This window comes from Electrona antarctica, assembly GCF_951216825.1.
Source record: "Electrona antarctica genome assembly, chromosome: 18".
NCBI classification, from domain to species: domain Eukaryota; kingdom Metazoa; phylum Chordata; class Actinopteri; order Myctophiformes; family Myctophidae; genus Electrona; species Electrona antarctica.
Window position 1 is genome coordinate 35,557,756 of NC_136799.1, and position 22,299 is coordinate 35,580,054.

General features: G+C 45.8%; 1 protein-coding gene across 1 annotated transcript in view; it reads left to right on the plus strand.

Annotated features, from left to right (window-relative positions):
• LOC306941983 (fibroblast growth factor receptor-like 1) overlaps positions 1–21,456 on the plus strand; it is a 34,088-nt gene extending 12,632 nt beyond the window's left edge. Inside the window, exons 3-7 of the mRNA XM_079527634.1 lie at positions 7,190–7,462; positions 16,643–16,729; positions 16,842–17,126; positions 18,868–19,221; positions 19,825–21,456. Coding sequence (XP_079383760.1) covers positions 7,190–7,462; positions 16,643–16,729; positions 16,842–17,126; positions 18,868–19,221; positions 19,825–20,267 — 1,442 coding nt within the window. The 3' untranslated portion in view covers positions 20,268–21,456. The remainder of the gene's footprint in view (positions 1–7,189; positions 7,463–16,642; positions 16,730–16,841; positions 17,127–18,867; positions 19,222–19,824) is intronic.
• The last annotated feature ends 843 nt before the right edge of the window (positions 21,457–22,299 follow it).

Consider the following 22,299-nt stretch of genomic DNA (forward strand, 5'->3'; position numbering starts at 1 on the left):
TATATGCACATATATGAACCTGAATATGGCATATATATGCAACATAGGCTATATTCTGCATATACTTGCCATATATTGGCATAATATGTTCATATATTTATAATAAAACCATAGCACCACCATTAGCCTTTTCATGTCGCGCACCCCCTAGAAGGCGCTCGCGCACCACAAGGGGTGCACTGCACGCACCACAGTTTGGGAACCACTGGTGTAGTAGAAGTACATATGGAGGATATAGTCGACAAAACCGTTTTTTTTTTTATTTGAATTTGATTGTGCTACGCTACAGCATAAAAACAGCAAGTCCAGCGTATCCTGTTATAAATTAATCTCTCTATTCATGAGTTGAAGGCTTGCAAGTGTTCCGTGCTTTCAAGCAATCTGTGCAATCCTTCACACATGATGACAGGAGGTACGGCGAGTATAGCCGGCAGTCCTGTGATGCACTATATAGACATAGATGTACTGTAAGTAGTAGACACATGCACACACACGCTTGCACACTCACACATACACCTTTCCCCCATTGGAAGCAGCTGGGGTCGGTGGAAGGCATTCACGTCTAATGAAATATAGCAGCTCAGAGTTCAAAGGCTCCACAGTAGGGCCTGTTAGAAGCAGGCCGCGTGATGGAGATGTTTCCAGAAGCTTTATGACGCTGGAGTAATTTCTCTTTTCTTTTCTTTTTCCCCCCCCATCTTTTTTCTTTCGTTCGTTTGATGGAGTCGGCGGGGAACTTGTTGTTCTGGAGCCATTAGGGAAGGAAGCAGGGGCAGATTCACTGATGTTTGTTTTAATAAGGGAAGAGAGGCTGCTTCCTTTGTTTGGCTTTGAAGTAAAAAAAAAACTGCCATATATATCCCAATGAATCTGTATTAATGAGCCAAATTGGCCAGAGCATCTCATTCTCTTTTAGCCCATTTTGTTTAATTATCCCCCACCCCCCACCCCCCTTTGCTCTTTCTCTAGTCTCCTGGACTCTCATGTCACCCAATAGCTTCTACTCCTCTACCATTCCCACCACTGAAGCAGTCGCTATTCAGCCCACATCAGATGGTGCCGAAGAAAGAGCCATTGTCCTGGCTGGTCTTACCCTGGTCTTATCTATTGATTGGAAAGCCGAGAGGGGAAAATAAAAGGTATTGATTACCACACTGGGTGAAGTCGCTGGGCAGGACGTCTGGAGGGGTAAGAAAAGGCGGCATTCTTTCCCCTCTGCTGCCCCGCTGCTGTCAGAACACTCTCTCTCTCTCAACGCACGCACGCACGCACGCACGCACGCACGCACGCACGCACGCACACACACACACACACACACACACACACACACCCCCATCCTCCCCTTTTCACCCTGTCCCCCCTGCCCCCCCCTCACCTGGCCTCTACTCTTGAATTGCTGGGGTGGCTCTCTCTCTCCTTGCGATTTTTATCTCCGCTTGTGAAATGTATAGCCTGGCGCAACAGTGGTCTCTGAACAGAAGCACTGGCCTTTCACACACTCCCCATGCCATGGTGACTGCCTCACCTTTCCCCTGCACCCCAACCTCCTCCAGTCCCAAGTGAAGTCACCGGTGCAGGGTTTCGTTTCAGGCTTTCATGTGTCTTTTTTTTTTTGGTTGCTTTGTCTTACTTTTTTAATGTAATTTATTTGCGCTCTTGTTTTGCCTCACTTGAACTGTGACTGTGCGCCACACAATCCCATTGTGCTCTGAAAGTGCCCCTGAGGTTTTAAGAGATGCACAGTAGGATGATATTTCGCTAGAAGCACCGGTTCCATTAAACTTGCTTTCTTCCCTGTGCCGCTGCAATGTTAATGTGGAGGGACTGGCTCTTCTGCCCCGTCTGCCGTTTTGCATGGTCTGCTGGACTAAAGCCTAATTTATGTACCCTGTAGTACAATGGTGTTGCTTGCCCAAAAGAACCTACAGTTGGGTGCCACCGATATTGTCCCTTATCATTTGACCCATTTAGGCCTGACCTCAACATTTTAAAAGATCCTTCTAAATCCTCCAGTTTTCTGAAATAAATATTTTCACGATTTTTCAAAAATAGCAGACCTACAAGCTCGTAGCGCGCCACTCGGTGGCGCACTATGAGCTTGTAGATCTGCTATTTTTCAATAGCTAAATTATAACATAATGTTTAAAACACCAAAAGGGGTTCCCGCCCAAAATGGGTTAACTGTCCTTTTGCGCAGATCACGCAAACCTCAGCAAAAAGAAAAGGACAATATCGATGGCCTCCAACTGTATACACAATTTAACGTGTCATGATGCAACACGTTGTTGACTTTTGGGCAAGCGACACCCTCGCACGATGGAGTATTTACATTAAGCTTAACACCAGCGCTTCTGAGAAACAGGAAGCAGTCTCTAATTTGTCTTACAACTCATTCCCTGCATGTTAGTCTTTATGTAAATACTGCATATTGAAGACAAATTCTCCCGGATCCATGTTTATGAAAGTATTGAATCGTTACAGTCTGATAGCGTGTAAAGGGGCTGTTGATACACAAGACATGTTGTGTTTGGCTGGAGATTTAAAGAGAAAATCCCTTTCATTTCAAGGATGTTTGGTGTAGTTTAAATAACCACGTTCTGGCTGTGTTGAACTGACTGTGTTGCGTGCATCATCAAGTTGTTCGTTGTGGTTTGTTCAGAGCCAGGTGTTCTCTATTGGAACGTCTGTCAGCGGACGAGCCAACCCTTTATTGATGTGTTTGCAATGGCTATAAAGACCAAAGCACTGGAGAGAAATGCATGTACACAATGTTACAAACCCACAGGTGTTTTGTAAAAGAGAAAATGAATGTGGAGAGCGATGCCAGCACATCTGAACACTGCTTTAGCTTGGCGGCCTCTATAACTTTGTGTGTGTGTGTGTGTGTGTGTGTGTGTGTGTGTGTGTGTGTGTGTGTGTGTGTGTGTGTGTGTGTGTGTGTGTGTGTGTGTGTGTGTGTGTGTGTGTGTGTGTGTGTGTGTGTGTGTGTGTGTGTGTGTGTGTGTGTGTGTGTGTGTGTGTGTGTGTGTGTGTGTGTGTGTGTGAGTGAAGCCACTAAACACTAAGGCCTCACTCACACTGTTGCAACATGCATACAACATTTGCCTTGTGTCTTGTCTGTGTTTAATGGCCGCCCCAATGCATTTCCAATCGAAGTCACATGGTTTGAGGCTTCGTACACACATATCAGACGGACATGCTCTGTGCTGTCCGTGTTTCATGGCCACCTCAATGCTTTTCCAATGAAAGTCACGTGGTTTGACCAAACAGTTGTGTGTGATGGGGGGAGGGGGGCAATTAAACACAAGTGTTTGGTCAAACCACGTGACTTCCATTGGAAAAGCATTGGGCGGCCATGAAACACAGGCAGAGCACAGCACAGTTGTTCTTTATGTGTGTACGAAGCCTGACAAAACATTTTTGTTTGATGCAGGGGAGGGGGGCACAACACAGCCAACAAACAAAAATGTTTTGTCAAACCATGTAACTTCCATTGGAAATGCATTGGGGCGGCCATTAAACACGGACAAGACATAAGACAAATGTTGCATGTTGCAACAGTGTGAGTGAGGCCTTAAACTCTTAAAGTGTGTGCTCGAGTCCTTTCTTTGTGTCGATCAACGTTTGGCCCATGTGCATTATGACATTTTCTAACTGCTCGAAATGTCATTAACCCTCATGGAATAGTTTTACAAAACGGCTATATTTAGTCTGGATCACAAGAATGCCTCCTTGTTGAATGTGCCCCTTTCTCTTAAAATAATCCATCGCCAAATTGAGCAAAGAAAAACAGAGCTAATTCTGTGAGTCGTCAGACCTCCTCCTCCTCTTCCTGCGCTATGAAAGATTCCATTCACACATGGAGGTTGGCTAAAATAAGGCCCCGCGCACCAATGCTGCAATACGGGAAAGCCCATGTGGTCAAGTATCATTTTCCATTTACGGGGCAATGTAACAATGCTAACCATTTGGGTAAACATTCTGAAATGCTCAGCAGTCATAAATCTGCCAGCTTCTCATTCATCACGCCTCTGTATCAAAAGGTAATCCTTACTTAAGCTATCGTCTTGCTTAAACATCAGCAAAGAGTTGGGAAAGAAGAGAGTGCAGACAACATCTGCTTTATAATATATTCTTTACTGTGACAGAGAGAAGGACGACTGGGCGGGAGACAGTGAAGTGGAGATACAGGAAAGAAGGTTGCTCAGGTGGGATTCGATCCAAGGCCAGCAGAGTTGCACGTGGCTGCAGAGATGAGCATCTGAAGCGTTGCAAATAATTATCTTGTATCTGGCACCATTTCATTTTGAATTCAGAAGTCTTATCTGCGAGTCCTGCTATCGAGCCGATAAGGCAAGCATTTCCCCTTTCTGTCTGTTTGATTTGCCAGAAAGTGACTCTTTCAGAGCTTTCAACTCCAAGGTTAAGAGAACCTGTCCTTGAGAAGGATGTGGGTGTTGGGGTGAAGGTGGAGGAGGATTCCTATTGAATAAAGGCTGATGGTCATGCACACTGCACAAACACTTAAGTTATTCAGACGATGGCCTTGATTTCAGCACCTCTTCATGCCTTGTTTTTCAAAAGAACTTCAAAAGGAGTGTTTTTTTTTAAAGAGCGGAGACGAAGGGAGGAAATAATTTGTTGCACATTCCATGCACTTGATGCAGCCGCCAAAGCCCCTACTTTATTAAGCTCAAAGCTCAGGAGCCAGAAAATTCTTAAATGCTCTCAGCAGAATACTGCAATTTTGCACCTTATTTTCTATTGAATATTATAGCGAAAAGCATTCTGCTATTTTTCTGTTTCTCGTCAGTACCTCTTTTTTTCCCCCATCATGTCATCATATTATACTCCAGAAAGTACTGTGGCCTTTAGAAAGCTTTGTTTGCCATATGTACCCTTTAAGTACTCTTTAGTTTGGTCAATTTTGACACTTTGATGCAGCCAGACGTTTGGCATGAAACAGGCCTTGTCTTTTCGCTGAACATGGCCCATGCTCTCCTGTATTACATCTGTAATCAAAATAGGAGCGCAGGGTTCAGCAGCGTGTGTTCTGTGTTGTGAACATGCCACAGAGGGGATTCCTTCACCTTCTGACTTTTGAGATTGGAAACGTGTTGATGTTTTACTAGTGTGGTTTGGTCTCAGCAGCATCAACACAGTCCAGATGAACCCACGACCATGCAGGATCTGTGACCGGTTTGTGGTCCCAACCAGAGTCTGCAATGCGGTGGTGAACACTGAGCTCCTCTGTTCTGCTCTCCTGGTAGCGGAGGAGTGAGATATGGGCCAGCTGACAAAAGCCAAAAACACTGCGGTCACGTTTTCCCCGCAGACATAAACAGTGACACTTCCAATTTCCTGTGCATGCTGTGCACTAGGATAGGCCATCCACAGAGAGGAAGGAAAACTCTTGAGCGCTCTGTGTGTGTGTGTGTGTGTGTGTGTGTGTGTGTGTGTGTGTGTGTGTGTGTGTGTGTGTGTGTGTGTGTGTGTGTGTGTGTGTGTGTGTGTGTGTGTGTGTGTGTGTGTGTGTGTGTGTGTGTGTGTGTGTGTGTGTGTGTGTATAACGTGCTTGTGCACATGTGTGAGAGAGAAAGGCAGAAGCGGGAGGCTTTCATTCATATACATCACATCACAAGGGTGACCATCTCCCATGGAGTGTTAGGGGTGTATTGGAAGGGCACATGTCACTGTACTGTTACATATAAGATCAAGTCAAATGGAATGTATATTGGGCTATGTTCAGACTGGCAATTTGTCGCTTTGTATATCTGTTGCTCACACGGTCGTTGACATTGTCAAGCGTGCATCCGTAGTGATGTGTGCCGTTGCAGCTACAGCTGTAGCTTTGTAGCTTTGCATCTGGAAGTTGAACCCAGCTCAGCTTCAATCTGTAGCTTGTAGCTTTTGCAGCAGCTACAAACGCCAGATGCATCTTTGTATCTTCATGTTGCTGGCTTCCATTGACAATTGTAGCTTTGTATCTGCCTGTGTGAATGCAGCACTAGCTCTGGTCACTTCAAGCTTAATTCACCAAGCAAAGGTTCCCCGACAGTCCAGATTCTGTACCTGCATTTGAGGCACATCTGTTGGCGATGTGACGAACAACATGCCACAATGGAGTAACCCCTCCACCCCCGTCAGTGTAATGAAGGTGTTGTTTACCATAATGTGTGAGAAATACACCAATGGAATGTGCGTGCGTGCGTGCGTGCGTGCGTGCGTGCGTGCGTGCGTGCGTGCATGTGTGGGCATATGTGTGTGTGCAAGCGAGCGTGCGGAGAGAGGCCATGTTTATTTACCCTCCCCATTGTTGTTACTGCTACCAGACTGACCATTTGTAGTGAGAGAGACAGACAGAGTATGCTGTGTGTACTTTTCAGAGCTGTTGTAGCTATAGTGTTGGGTTGCATTCCACTCTCCTCCTCTCCTCTCCTCTCCTCTCCTCTCCTCTCCTCTCCTCTCCTCTCCTCTCCTCTCCTCTCCTCTCCTCTCCTCTCCTCTCCTCTCCTCTCCTCTCCTCTCCTCTCCTCTCCTCTCCTCTCCACTTCAACGTGTGCTCTGCTCAGTTGTCCAGAGTGTTGTTTAGTTTCTTTAGTCCATGGTTAATGCTCACAGCCCAGTGTAAGTAGTGGTGCAACAAGCACTCCTAACACCATCACAGGGCCTTTCAGCCCGCTCCACTTCACCAGATCTGAGGGAGCAGACCTGAGCCAATTAAGAACAGGGAGAGAGGGCTGCTGTCCACCTTACTGTGGCCCGCCCCTCGCTGCTTTGATCTCCCGCACGCTACGCACAACCAGAGCCCAGAACGTTTTACCCTCGCTGCGCAATGGATGACAAAGCTTGTCCAATTATTACAATCTGGTTTCGACATCTCTGAGTAATCAGAGAAAAAGGGTGACAAATTACCTCCACCTCCTTCCCGAAAGTGAGCTCTTTTGTTTTAAGTGAAGTGAAATTCAGACCATATATTTTGCCTTCTCAATTTCATCTGGGTAGTACGGCATATGTTATATGTTATATGTTATTGGAACGGCAAAAGATTCAGAGATACCTATACAGTAGAATCACCTGTACAATTCTACATTTTTCCTTTAAATCTGTGTCCATACAGTATGACTGTATTCGGTGTTCCAGAGATGCAGGTGGAGGTTGAACTCACATCACTGTTGTGTCTCTCCAGGTCCTCCACGGGTGGCTGAGAAGGTGTCTCACAGGCAAACAGCCCGGCTGGGGAGTGCCATCAAGCTGCCGTGCCCAGTGGAAGGAGACCCTCCCCCCCTCAAAATGTGGACCAAGGACGGCCGCAACATCCATAGTGGCTGGATACGCTTCCGGATCCTCCGTCTGGGCCTGAAGATCAAAGAAGTGGAAGCAGAGGATGCAGGGACATACATCTGTAAAGCCACTAATGGCTTTGGCAGCGTGAACATCAACTATACCCTCATTGTCATCGGTATGTGCATGTGCATCAGTATATGCGGGTTATGTCAGATGGTATCGTGAAATCGGCATCATCTGTTAACTCTGCAGTTCCTTTCGATGAGATCACTGGGAGTGATAAAATGTTAAAATGTCATTAAAATTATATGTAGGATTTGGCATCTATAAACAGTGAAGTCACCTGTTTAGTAACAAAGATCAGAGACCATAGCCGTGAGTAAGGCCTCGCCGCCTTCCGCTGCGGAAAAAGGTTTTAAAGCCAGATTTGTAACACTTCCTTGCGGTCCAAATCGTATGAAGTTGCAGATGTTAAAAGACAATATCCCTCTTGGAGGTCAAGGCCTAAAACAAGTGGATTTATGGAAGGTTAGGGGTTGATCCCCACATCTATTGTATCTGATATAGACCCCCGCCTCTCCCTGCCCAAAGTCAACAGCGGCATGGGATATTATTTCAATACCACTTCATCCTCTGTGACTCAACTGGATCTGAAGTTCTTCCCTTTCCTAAGGCTACACTCTGTAAAAGCAGGAGGTCTGCAGTGCAGCAATAAGAAACACATTTAATAGTGGCCATTTGCCTACATAGTCTTACATACAATCTTGACATGGACTTTGAGGATTACACAGAACTTTCAACTAGTCTTTGTTTCTTGAGTTTAGAACCTGTTTAGAGGCCTGTTCGCGTGTGTGTGTGTGTGTGTGTGTGTGTGTGTGTGTGTGTGTGTGTGTGTGTGTGCGTGTGCGTGTGCGTGTGCGCGTGTGTGCGTGTGCGTGTATACAGTACATTTCCTCTGTTCTAAAGCAAAGCGTGATGAATGAGCGGAGTGGAGCGTGAAGGCTGTGTTTAGTCTAATTAGTGTAAGATGCCTAATTAGGGCCAGTCTCTCCCAGGAGGAAGGTGGAGGCCAGGGGCCTGATGGAGGACCTGCTCTTTGGTCTTGTGATGGCTCCGCCTCAGCCTCAGCCGTGGTTTAGTAGAGGAACTCTAAATCAGGCAGATTTGAGAAACCCAGCGCCGTGTAAAGAGCTGTTGTCGTTGCATTACAGTAGCTCTGTATGGTTGTGAACTTGTGAGTTGGGAATAGAGTTGACTGCAGTTATTTTGGGTCCGGTTTACTGGTTTAAGTTTCCAAAGAGTTCAAAGGCGGGCTATCTGCTCATTGGAAAGGCAGGAGATAGAGAGTTCCAACAAGCTATAATGTCAAGGTTCACATTACAGCTGTGCAATATATTATGAAAGTCATTCGTGGCTGTCTACACTTCAAGTACATCTAAATTTATTCTTTGGATATTACAGACACCGAACCCATCATAAAAAAATATCACATAGTTCAGGATGACCCATTGATTTTCCAGCCCATTTATGTAATTGTTTTGATGAAGAGTCAATCAAATGTTTCAGGTCATTAAAGCAATGTTGTAGAACCTTTAGTAGGGCCTTGCTTTAAACAAGTATGTACTCTTTTAAGCCTATTCTAGCATTGTCGTTGCTCGGTTTACACCAATATTGTTGGCCTATCATTTTCTGTTGTGCAAGAGAACTTCTGTAACCAAAATAACATATCACCCATGTTTTATATATCGACATAATGTGCTAAAAGTGTGATTTTGAGACCAGTTTCACCATAATGACAGTTAATGGAATCACAGTTACTCAAAAACAGACATCCCTCTGCATCTTAGGACGGGAGGCATCTCAGATTTGGCTGTAATATTTGTAGTGGTCATGCAGTGAGCTGAGAACCAGTGTGTGTGTGTGTGTGTGTGTGTGTGTCAGTGTGTGTGTCAGTGTGTGTGTGTCGGTGTCAGTGTGTGTGTGTCAGTGTGTGTGTGTGTGTGTCAGTGTCAGTGTGTGTGTGTCAGTGTGTGTGTCAGTGTGTGTGTCAGTGTGTGTGTGTCAGTGTGTGTGTCAGTGTGTGTGTGTCGGTGTCAGTGTGTGTGTGTCAGTGTCAGTGTGTGTGTGAGGTGAGACTTGGTGGAATAGGGAGCGAGTTCATTGCAGACATTTTCCTGACCTTTGTTTACATGAGAGTTTACTTGAGAGAGTGCGGTTACACTTGCTATGCATCCCATGTCTATATAATGAGTTAGATACTGCTGCTACTACTACTAGGCCCTACTGATGCATTATAGGGCGGCACAGTCGGTAGTGCTGTCGCCTCAGCACCCACAGCGGGTTCAGCACCCACAGCGGGTTCGATTCCCGCTGTGGGTGCTGGGGGCGTGTTCTCTCCTCTGCGTCATCAGTGCCCATACCCGAGGTGGGGTTGGCGAAAGGGCCTTTCTGTGTGGAGTTGTTCTCCCCGTGGGTTGTCGCCTAGGGTAGGTACCCTCACTAATCCTGCAGGTCTCTAAACTACCTCCCCCTGGCCAGCCGGGGCGCCTGATGGAGGGGAAAGGAACTGGTTGGAATAACGTGTTCCTTCCACGCGCTACGTCCAGCCGGGGAAACTCCCCCTGTCAGGTGAAAAGAAGCAGCTTGGACTCCTCATGCATAGAAGGAAGCATGAGGGCAGTCCGCTGCCCTCATGAGGAAGTGTAGCGCCCAGGATTACATTAGATAATTGTCATTGACACTGGGTGAAAAATCGTGGGATAAATATTTAAGGGATACTATATAATTATAGCTGTAAGCATTTATAAATAATCACAATGCTTTATAACAATAAAAATAACCAGCATCCACCTCGTTGACGGCAGACTGCTGGGCGAGCACTGACGCTTTGGCATAGGCCCGGTATGGGGGCTGCTTTGCAGCGCGGGCGGAACAAAATTGGGAGGTTAAATCCCCCAAAACCTCCGAAATGCATAGAAAACGATGTATTTTACCACAGTTATACCTATAACACACACAGTTATACCTGTATAACACACAATCAATTTAGTTGTGAGCCACAAGATTTGTATCTTGTACAGGGCTTATATTAAGCAAGTAAGCATCAATAATAACATCAGTTGTCTGCTTTTCTGTGAAAGCCCTAACAAATGCTTCCTTTTAAGTTAACATATTTGCATTTTACCAGAAAGATAACGCCATAAATCACTCGCAGTGATTTCAACACAGTCACTTGCCATAGGCTAGCAACACACAGCAATGACAGCATGCATGCATTGTCAGGGAGCGTGTGAAACTGTGAAAAAGCACATTTTCATTTTATTTGTGTTTCTTGTTGAGCCTTGTTGTGTCTTGAAATGAGCAGGGAATTTATATTTTATATTTTACGGCCTATATGACAGGTGGGTGACATGGCCTCTTTCTTCAGATGCCATGAGAGAAATAAAACTGACTGTCTCCCGTTCTTTACTGTTTGTTCAGACCGTCAGATGTAGAGTTGCTGGCCAATGGTGATGACATCAGGGATCTCCATATATGGGCTTAACTGCGACAGCAGGTTGCAATTACTATATGACATCAGGGTCTCCACATCTCCATCCCTGATGATGTCACATGATGTCACGAGACCTGGGCACCATATATGGGGCCCGACACACTAACTGACGGGAAATGCTCGATTCCATAGTCAACTGCAACCTTCGGTCGCAATAACACATTACCAGTAAGACGCCCTAAAGGGCAAGGTCGCGTGCACGCATCCACCTGGGTGGCGGCAGATGGCTGGGCGAGCGCTGGCGCTTTGGCATGGGGGGTCAGATCAACATATGGAATTAATTATGTACTGGCCATATATGGAGCGTGTCTTGAGTGTACAGGTTTTGATGAGGTCAGATCAACAAGAGTTGCTGGCTGGCTCCATATATATGCAGATCTAGGTGATGATCCAGTCCAGGGTTAGATGTCGAGGTCAGTGTCGTGATCTATATATGGAGATGTCCATATATGGTGGCGTAACGTGTCACGAGGCGTGATGTCATGAGGCGTGACCATATATGGTGGCGTTAAGGGTCTCCATGATGTCACGTGATGCCACAAGGTCAGATCCATATATAGAGCTCTAACGGTCTCCATGATGTCACGTGATGGCATGATGGATTGGCACCATATTGTCACAGGTCTGGTCACAACGGTCTGGTCACAAGAACGGGGTTCTGACCAAAGTGGGCCTAACTCAGTTAGGTCTGGGGTCTGGAGTTAAGGTTGAAGCTTTGAAAAGGCAACTTAAAGAGGTAACTAAACCCATTTTGACCTCAGATCAGATTCTAAAAATGTCTTCTACATCCTGACAGTTTTCTGAAAAAGCTATGTTTCTATGTCAGTGGTTCGATTTTTCAAAAATAGCAGACCTACAAGCTCGTAGCGCGCCACTCGTAGCGCGCCATCAGCATCAACCAATCAGCATCAACCATGCTCATTTTTTTTGCACAGACAGACAGACAGACAGACAGACAGACAGACTAACAAAGCCAGTTGTAGGAGTGGTTTACACCACTCAAAAAACACCAACTCAAACTTGGGAGGCATGAGGTAGAATCAAGCCCCTTGTGCATCATGTGCACAGACTAGACTGCATACACACTCTCACACATGCAACCCCGCTCTTACTGTACAGTATATAAATCACGTTGTCAATTCATCGCAGTTGATAGAAAACATCTTTGTCCCAGCAGTGTTGTGGTGTGTTTGCCAACATGATTTATCTGGTTTGGCTTCATCGCACTGTGACTTAAGTGAGAATGAAGACTTGAATGAAGAGTATTTCAGACCACTGTGATGAAGCCACGAAGGCTTGCAAGGTCATCCGTTCAACCTGACAACAGTCACAAAGTTCAATCATGTATTTCTTTTTTTATTCTTATGAGCATATTTCCATGAGATTTTTATCAGTGGTGTGTTTTTGCCCTTTATGGAGTTCGCTGGAGACCATTTGGCCTGGCTCTTAACCCTGATCTGGTTTGTTCCATTTCCTACTTGTCCTCTGGTGGTGGTGAAATGTGTGACAGGCCAACACTAGTCTCTCAACAGCCATTCCACATCTCTGTTTTGTTAGACCACAGAGACCCCCTCCTTCCCCGCACGCCCCGCCGCCGGCCCCACCACCCCCTAAACTCCCCCGTTTCTGTTCTCTCGTCTATCATCCCAGCCAAGGACTGGCAGCCATCACCACTCCGTTTGTTTTTATAGATAATTGTTCCATCACGGGGAGGACTGCATTCAGAGTGGCTTTTTCACCAGGAAGATTAGGGGGAGCCTCGTTTTCAAAACACTTACAGGACTGAAGTCATCGGGCCGAGAGAACCGACAGCTTAGAACAGCCCTGTGGTGCACAATTATCGTGAGCAACACTTTCCATTAAACTCGATTCGGCTAATTGTCAGGCATTTTAATTTCGTTGCATTGTAGGTAACGTCGTGACCATCTGGGAGGCCTCGGCTGCTCAGAGAGACCAGGGGCAAAGGGGTTATTTATTTGAAAAGGCTGTAAATGAGGGGTAGCTTCCAGCATAGCTCTATGTACAATATCCATCATGTGGGTTTATTATTTTTACTGGATCACAGAATGTAAAAGAAAGAGAAACAACTGCAGTCAGTTATACTGTCGTTCGGGGGAACAGTGGCGACGAAATCCTGGCAGCCTTTCAAGCTCAGGCCCAAAGTGAGCAACATACTTTTTAAACATTATGGTCTGCAATCGCCAGGGAATGGGGGAAGGGGGGGGGGGGGGTGAAGAAGAGAAGCCAAGCAGAAGAAAGACCATAAGATAAAGAGACAGTAAGGAAGCAGAGTGAGATTTGAGAGAAGGTGAGAGAGCGAGGGTCTTTGTGGGCTGATGTAAGGGTGGGGGTGTGGGTGGTTCCATAGAGGCTGGAGAGATATCCCTCTCTCCATCTGCCAGTGGACAGCCAGTCCTCCCCGGAGCTATCCCAAGAATCTGTTCAGCCAGTGCAACATGGCGCCTCCTCAATCCACCCAGCTGGTTGTTTGGGCCATGTTTGGGGTGGTCTCCTGACAACTGGCCCCCCATCACCTCCCATCCACACCCCCCACCTCCACCCGCTGACTGACGTATACGTCACCTATCACTCCTCAGCTGCTTTGACTACAACAAGCATTGTAGCAGGCAGCATTACAATAGTTAACGGCATGTGCTTTTAATGTTTATTTGTGTACAGTTCATATACACTGTATGAACTGTATAATTATTATACAGGCTCATAAAAGAACAAATAATATAAAGAAGGTTTTGCACATAAGTTGGCCTCCTGGTGGCGCTCGAAAAGGTTATGGTAGAATTGAAAATTGCAGGCCAGACGCTTTTCCTTGGCCTCTAGGGAGTGTGCATACAAAGTTTTTCACAGATCGGTGCAGTTATAGGTAAAACACGAATCGTCCAGTTATAGCGCCACCATGAAGCTGAGGTGATACATTTCAAGTGACATTTCTTCCTGGGCCTAGTGGGAATGCAACAGTGCGTGCAACATTTCACGGAATGTGACATTTTGATCCAAATGGAGCAGTCCTGAGAACTTTGGAACCCAATCTTAGCCAATCAGGATGGAGTTTGAAAAATCGGAAAGACCCGTTTCGTTTAATGGCTATAAAGAGACTGTGTACCAATTTGCGTGATGTTTGCACAAAATCTGTAGGTGTACTGTCAAAAAATGTGTTTTGCAAAAATCGGCCTTCTGGTGGCGCTGTGACAGGCCCATGTGATGGGCAGAGGTTCAGCTCTGGCATCCAGGGAGTGTGTGTGCAGAGTTTGGCTGCGATCAAGCCAGAGATTAGCTGTCCAAGGACGGATGGACGGACGGACGGACGGACGGACGGACGGACACACGGACGGACGGACGGAGTGCAAAACATACTCTCTCCCCATGCCTTCGGCCTGGTGGAGACAATTAATGTCTGTACACAGCATTTGGCACTTCACAGTTCACACACAGTACATTCTTTGTTAATTTGGCTGTCTCCGGAGATGTTATAATGGCCAGCCGTTGGATAAACTGCCCTCCATGTGACTGATCGCATGTGGAGATTCCATTGTGATGCAAGGCCACTACACAGCTTTCTCTGGACATTACGATGTCCCCAACATCTGGAGCTCATTGTGACCCCCAAATCAAGGGGCCTTTTCCTGTGATTCAGCTGGTGCACAAGGCCAGAGGAGAGAGAGCATAGTGACCTACTTCCTGTTGCTGGGTTTGTGAATGAAAAGGGAGGGGATGGCATCAGATGCTAAAACACTGAAGTATGTACATGAATGGGCTGAAGTCAATCACTGTTGTATGGTGGCATGTAATAACTTTGTAATTTAAACAGCCTGACATAGCTCATTGCTTACTTAGTGCAAGTGTTCATTTAATTAATTACCTACCTAGCTATTTGCATTTAGGTTCCACATGCCAGTTTTGGAGAAGAATGGAGAGGGTAGAGGGGGGACACGGAGGGGGTGGGGCAGACACAGAGGTTTCTAGGTCTCTCTCTATTTATTGACGATTGTATTTTTCTCTGTTCCAAAAATAACAATTATATGACTGCCATGACATGTCCTGCCTCCCTCCAGTCTGCAAGTCTGGTCAGCCAACATTGTTTAAAGACAATAGTGGCTAGGGATAGTTGTAGCACACACAGACTCATAAAAGGCACCATTGTTCCTCAGATTCTCCAAAAAGTGGAAAGGAAATAGATTCAGGAACCCCCCAAAAAAAGAAAACTCAGAAAGAAAAGCCCGGCAGTGTGGGACCATGTTCTGTTTGGATTGGGAGGTTCAGGAACCGGCAGGAATGCGCAGAGCCCAAGTGAGCAACAGAGAAATATTTCTTCCAATAGTCAGGCTGTTTTTTAAAGGAATGGGTTATTATAGTTGGCCAGTTAAAGCCCTTCAAATAGCCATGACATCATGAGTGGGCCTGGTGCTACAGGGGACAGACAATGGAGGGTTTGTGCCCAGAGAACCCTAGAGAGCTTAGAGGGTTTTGGGGGACTTGGGAGGGCGGCAGGACTAAGGGGGGGTTAGAAGTCACATCTGGCCCCTCTACCTGCCCCCATCAAACATTAAGGGGGAATCAAGTGTGCCAAACTGCATTTAGAGGAATTCAACTTGAGGCTATGCTGAACTTGAAATCAAAACTAGCAACATTAGCTGTTGGACTTTGTTCCTTGTGCTGTTCGTTATAGATCCACGCTTGCCAAATATGAGCTTTATCTGGCCCCCAGCAAGGCAGATAAATCACTTACTTATGGTTGTCATATTTAAAAGGTCAGACATATTGCGATTGACATGAGTACCATAACTTAATGTTAAGTGACATCCCGGTAGTATCATATCAAAGCTTCCCATCTCTTCTTTAACTGATAATCCATAATCATCCATTTAAAGTCTGGCATTGCAGTGAGTGGCACGGGATGGCAGGGAATTTGATATGCTTCATAAATTCATCAATGCCTAACTCACAAAGTAGATATGCATTACAAACGTCTATTAGGTTTCACTCATTATATTTTCTGTAAGCCCTGTCTTAGCTCCACTGCATGATGTCAGCCAGCCAGCCAGTGACATAAACTGCACAGCTGTCTTCTGGAACCAGGCTTATGAAAACTGATCATGTTACTCCCAATTGCTGCAGTGTGTGACCTTAGCGTGCACCCCGCTTAGAGGATCCTATCTATAAATGCTAAATTTACTCAGTCAGAGCCAAGACTGCTTTACAGTGCCTGTTGGGCTTTGTGTCTTTGCTGTAACTATTTTGTCCATGACGTTGTAAAGACGTGTCAACCAAAAGGTCTAAGGCTCAGGGTGTAGTTTGTCGCCTGACAAAAATGGCACATTATATTAAATACATCATTTCTGTCAAGCAGTACAGTAGTGCGATGAAGTACAAGATAAGCCTTACTGCCGTTTGGATTGAGATGCAGACTAAAACATTACATAGACTATGGCTCTTTCTGCACTGTCTCAGGAGGTGTTTACCGTCTTCTTTGCAGGCTGTGGAATTAAGTGAGAAAGCTTGTCCACTGAGAGCTCGACTAGACAGTTTAACTGCATTGGATATTCGCCCAAATGGCTACATAAGTCTTTATTCCACAAGTGAAATCATAGACTGTTTATCTTATAATCTTTGTCGTCACCCTTCGTGACCTTTATGCAGCGTGATGATATTTCGTCATGTTATAACCAGCTTGAATTCTGTGCCACAAGTTTTATTTACTTTATATCCCTTGGGGGAAGAACACAATTTTCATCTTTATGTTTTGTTTAGCTCTCCAGTGACTGACCATATTTTCTCTGTCAACAGATGACTCTGGTACTGATAAGACAGGCCCAGGGACGGCTGATGGCCCAGAGTCCGAGTTGGGCCCTGACGGCCTGTCAGGAAAATTTGGTAAGCGCTCTCTCACCATGCAGCATTATAAAAACTGCTACAACGTCCAGAGTGTCCAGTGAACAGCAAGGCATTGAATGCATACGGTAATGTCCTTTTATTTCCTCTGAAGTGCGGCCTCGCTTCACCCAGCCTGCTAAGATGAGGAAGAGGGTGATAGCCCGTCCAGTGGGCAGCTCGGTGCGACTCAAGTGTACAGCGAGTGGGAATCCGCGGCCAGACATTGTGTGGTTGAAGGATGACAGGCCTCTGACGGAGCGCGAGGTCGGCGAGGGGCGACAGAAGAAGTGGACGCTGAGCCTGAGGAATCTGATGCCAGAGCACAGTGGCAGATACACCTGCAGAGTCTCCAATCGTGCAGGAGAGATCAATGCAACATACAAAGTTGAGGTCATACGTAAGTATCCAACAGCTGCCTGCAAATATCTCAGTAATAACTGTTGAGTAACCTGCATTGCTTTAAATGTTTGTTGTGGTTTTTCCTTAAAGGACCACTTCACCACTTTTCAACCTATCTTCATATAATAGGTCCTCACTAATAATCATGATAAAATGGCACCATTTTTTTCTACTCAATCTGTGTCTCATAGGAGGGCTGTGGGCAGTTCAGAAACCCGTCCACCAATGACATCATCGTTAGGCAGATTTTATTTAAACAATATTTTTTTACTTTTGTTTTTAAAAAAATGTATGGGCGGGGCATGGTGGCACAGTTGGTAGTGCTGTCGCCTCATAGCTAGAAGGTCCTGGGTTCGATTCCCACTGGGGACGCTGTGGGCGCTGGGGGCGTGTTCTCTCCTCCGTGTCATCAGTGCCCATACCCAAGGCGGGGTTGGCGAAAGGGCCTTTCTGTGTGGAGTTTGCATGTTCTCCCCGTGTCTCCAAGGGTAGGTGCCCTCACAACAAACATGCAGTAATCCTGGTCGGAATAACGTGTTCCTTCCACGCGCTACGTCCGGCTGGGGAAACTCCCCCTGTCAGGTGAAAAGAAGTGGCTTCATGCATAGAAGGAAGCATGAGGTCAGTCCGCTGACCCCCCAGGTTGGCAGAGGAAGTGTAGCGCCCAGGATTACATTAGATAATTGACACTGGGGATAAAAAATATTAAAAAACAAACAAAAAACAATATATGTTTTACTAAAATGTTTAGATTTCTATTATCGTGAGAACGGTGGCTTCCATTTTCGCATTGCAACTTTTCAGGACTAGAAAGCCTGTAATTTCTATTAGCTTGGATTCGCCATTGATGATGTCACTGGTGGACGGGTTTCCGAACTGCCCACAGCACTCCTATGAGACACGGACTGAGTAGAAAGAAATTGTGCCATTTTATCATGATTATTAGTGAGGACCTATTATATGAAGATGGGTTGAAAAGTGTTGAAGTGGTCCTTTAATGGAAATGAAAAAACAAAAAAAAACAGTGTGAGGATAATCATTCTAAGGTCTTGGATTTGACTGTGGAAGAAGTATAACCTTTTGCAGGGTCTCTCTCTCTCTCTGATCTTCCTACTCCCAGCTTCAGAGTTTGATCAACAAATCTTACTCGTGTCCCTGCTGCATGGATGGATGTGCTTGTGTAATCATGTGTATGGTGTATGGAAAGCATATTGAGGAAGGAGGCCCGAGAGTCAGGGTTTGGGTTCTGGTGTTCGATGCAGAAAGAGAGAGAGAGAGTGAGAGAGAGAGGGGTTCTTCAACCCAGAGACCCTCCACCCAATCTGGAGCTGATTAAAGTCCAGCTGTCTGCCAGACCCCCAGCTCCCCCTTCCCCTTGAGAAATGTGTGCTGTACAACCAGGAGCAGAGAGAGAGGAAACTAATCACACATACTTCTTGTGTTACATGTGGTATTTCTCCTTCTCTGTTAATTACAAGTTATAAGCCTGGGGCTAATAACAGTACAGACAACTAAGGCCTGTTCTATGCACAGAAGGTCTGGCATGTCAAAATGAATATGTGTGTGCGTGCGTGCGTGCGTGCGTGCGTGCGTGCGTGCGTGCGTGCGTGCGTGCGTGTGTGTGTTTTGACAGTTGTTTCACTGTGTGTGTGTGTGTGTGTGTGTGTGTGTGTGTGTGTGTGTGTGTGTGTGTGTGTGTGTGTGTGTGTGTGTGTGCGTGTGTGTGCGCGTACGTACAGAGAGGACAAACTCCAAGCCCATTTTGACGGGCACGCACCCGGTCAACACCACGGTGGACTATGGTGGCACCACCTCGTTCCAGTGCAAGGTGCGGAGTGACGTGAAGCCTGTCATTCAGTGGCTCAAGCGCGTGGAGTCCAACGAGGAGAGCCGCTACAACTCCACCATCGAGGTGGGCGACCACCGCTTTGTGGTGCTGCCCACCGGAGAGGTGTGGTCGCGACCCGACGGCTCCTACCTCAACAAGCTTCTCATTACCCGGGCTAAAGAGGAAGATTCTGGCATGTACATCTGTTTAGGTGCCAACACCATGGGTTACAGCTTCCGCAGCGCTTTCCTTACCGTGCTTCCAGGTGAGATTTATGTTAACGCACCACCTCTCACTTCCATAGAAGGAATGACACTTGACCTTCACCGAAGAGAGTGAGACTGGCGATGTTCGTAGAGGGGGGGGGGGAGATGCCAACCGGGTATTGTTGTCTTTGTTGCTGCACTGGAGATTCCTACTGGTTGTCCTGTTGAGAGGGGAGGGGATCTGAGGAAGATGGCCCAAACCTCGGGTCACGTTATGCTGTCTCCGTGACACTCTTCACTGTCAGGTGAAAAGAAGCAGCTGTTGACTCCATGTGTATTGGAGGAGGCATGTGGTTGTCTACACCCTCCCCAGGACAACTGTGGGGCTTGGCAGCAACCAGGACTGCTGCAGTACACATGTGAATTGGCAACTGAAATTAGGACAGCAAAGAAAACGACATACTTCAAAGTGTTATATCAGTAGCTTTGTCTAGTTTAAAAAAAACTAGTGTTTGACTTTTTCATTCTAAAATATTGCAAAGGTAGGTCAAGAGGTTGGATTTGTAACATTCATAACATACACGTATGTAATAAGAGGCAGTAGAAATGCTATATAAATAAATAAAGAAACTTGATCTTTTCTTTCCGTTCTCCCTTTGCAGACACCAAGCCTCCCATCATCCCCATATTTGTGCCAGCCTCCAGCACCCTCCCCTGGCCTGTCATCATTGGCATACCCGCTGGGATGGTGTTCATCTTTGGCACAGTGCTGCTGTGGTTCTGCCAGAGCAAGAAGCACTGTCCACCTCCCAGTGCACCGGCCACGGCTGCTCAGGTGTTGCAGAGCTCCAACCGGCTGCCCTATCGAGAACGGGAGAGGAGCTGTGTCGCCCCGTCGTCCACCTCTTCCAGCCCAGACAAAGATTGCATGAGTTCCATAAACTATGAGGAGTACCTCGCCCAGCAGCAGCTCCTCCTCAGCCAAGGGGGGTCAGCCCTCCCCAACAAAATATACCCCAAAATCTACACTGACATTCACACGCACACTCACTCCCACGTGGATGGGAAAGTACATCAGCATCAACACATTCATTTTCAGTGTTAGCCAGAATTTTACATGGACTGTATGAGCTGTGGACTGAACGCAGAGACGTACTCTTTGGTAATGTACAGCTGGAATTGCTCTATAAACTGTTAAACTGTGCCAAACTCTTCTTACAACTGGACAATATTTGAAGTGAATGCACAGGGTCTAGTGATAAACATATCAGCGGTCAGTGATACAGAACTTGGGTTAGCGCCTGCTAATGTCCATGTTTGGTGCTTCTTCTTTTTCACCTGCCACGTTCTCACACCACTAAAATATATGGTTGTTGTGCACTTAAAAAGGCGAGGTTCTTCAGTGTGCGGGTTAAATTGCAGTTGTTCAGACTAACTAGAGGATATCTGCCTATCATCCTGATTTGTCTCTTTTACGATTTCTATTTGAGGTGAAGTCCAAATGCGTGTTGCTTTTACCCTTCACTTCTACAGCTGGGGTAGAGCAGAGGCTCTGCATGTTGTGACTGGCCATGGTGATACAAGCGGTACTGATGATTTACAAAAGGGCTGGATTTAATGCTCCTACTCAGGTAGTCCTTTGTTTGTTTTAATGTCACATGTTTGGAATGCACATACATTACATCACTGACCACTATCCTTCATTTTAGTTATCTCCATCCCTGGTGGACTTTTGTCCTTCGCTTACTTGCCATACATAGACCAGAAAGCCTAACCTAACCCTTTAAGCCAGGTATGCAAACCTTGCCTAAGACGGCAAGGGATGGGAGAAGTGTGTTTCCGTGTTGCATGTTAATTGGAGTTGAGTCTTCAAAACTTTTCAGAGGTTCCCACCACTAGTCAGAGGTAAATGCTTCCCCAAATATACCCTTATTGGTGACTAGAAAAGATGTGTATTTTGGACTGCAAACGTATCCAGCCACGATTTATGAAGCTGTAGTCATTTATATTCAAATTCAGTCATGAATATTTAATTTATTTTGCTAAGAAAATGTATCAAATGTTTATTTTTCAGAGTAAGGCATTTTACATAATGTAAGTTTATTAAAGTTTACTGTAGCTGTGTATAGTATATTTTGAGTACTGTCTGCCAGTTTAATCACATTTAGGTATTGTTGTATGTAATTGGTTGTATTTGACAATCTTGTACAATATATTCTCTTAAAAGGTCAAAAACGAAATCATCTAATGTCTTGATGATTTGGTTACAGTTGGATTAAAGGACTTGAAATAGCTGCAGTTGGTGTCTTGATTTTTTTTCTCTACCTGTTTTATACAATCAATGGGTGGACCACACTGTTGTTGGCCTTCCGCAAATGTACAGTATGTGTTGTCTCGCTTTTTTCTTTTATGTCTTGTACTTGGTTTGATGATAGAAATAATATATTGTAGCAGCGCTACTACTACCACCTGCTGATCAAGAAACAGAATCGTTGTGAATGAGATGGGCCCCATACTAATGGATAAGGACCATTGGGAACCCCAGCAAAGGCAGGTCAGCTTTCTGCCCTGTCTGACATGACGAGAAGCCTATAGTTGACTTGTCTACAGAGGGTGACACAGAGGGCAGCCAGCTCAGACAGTAGCTGATGGCATGAATGACTGAATAGTGTGTGTGTGTGTGTGTGGGGACAACTGGACACAGAGGACTCTGTCGTTTTTAGATGAGTGATGGCCCCTGAAAGACTACACCAGACGACTAGCATCTTCCCCATTTAAGGAACAGAATAAACCCACTGCAGCCCCTCCTCTGCTCCACACTACCACCTCATTCAGCTCCAATCTAGGTAGGATTTCCTTTCACCATTAGGAAGTGCATTGTCCTGCTCTGGGAGTGAAGTGACAGGACCCTGTGATTGCTCCGAAAAGAAGGGTAGCATTGTATTGAGCCAGCTCTTGTTTTGTTATAAGCATTGCAGGAAGAGATGAGCATTGGCTCGAGACAGATGAGGAAATTACATATTTAATAGCTCCTACCCATTTGGTAAAAAGCATTCATAGAATCTACAGTATTGCACTTTGCTGTTACACTGGTAAACCAACCATATTACCATGATAAGTCAATTAAAATGCTTTGA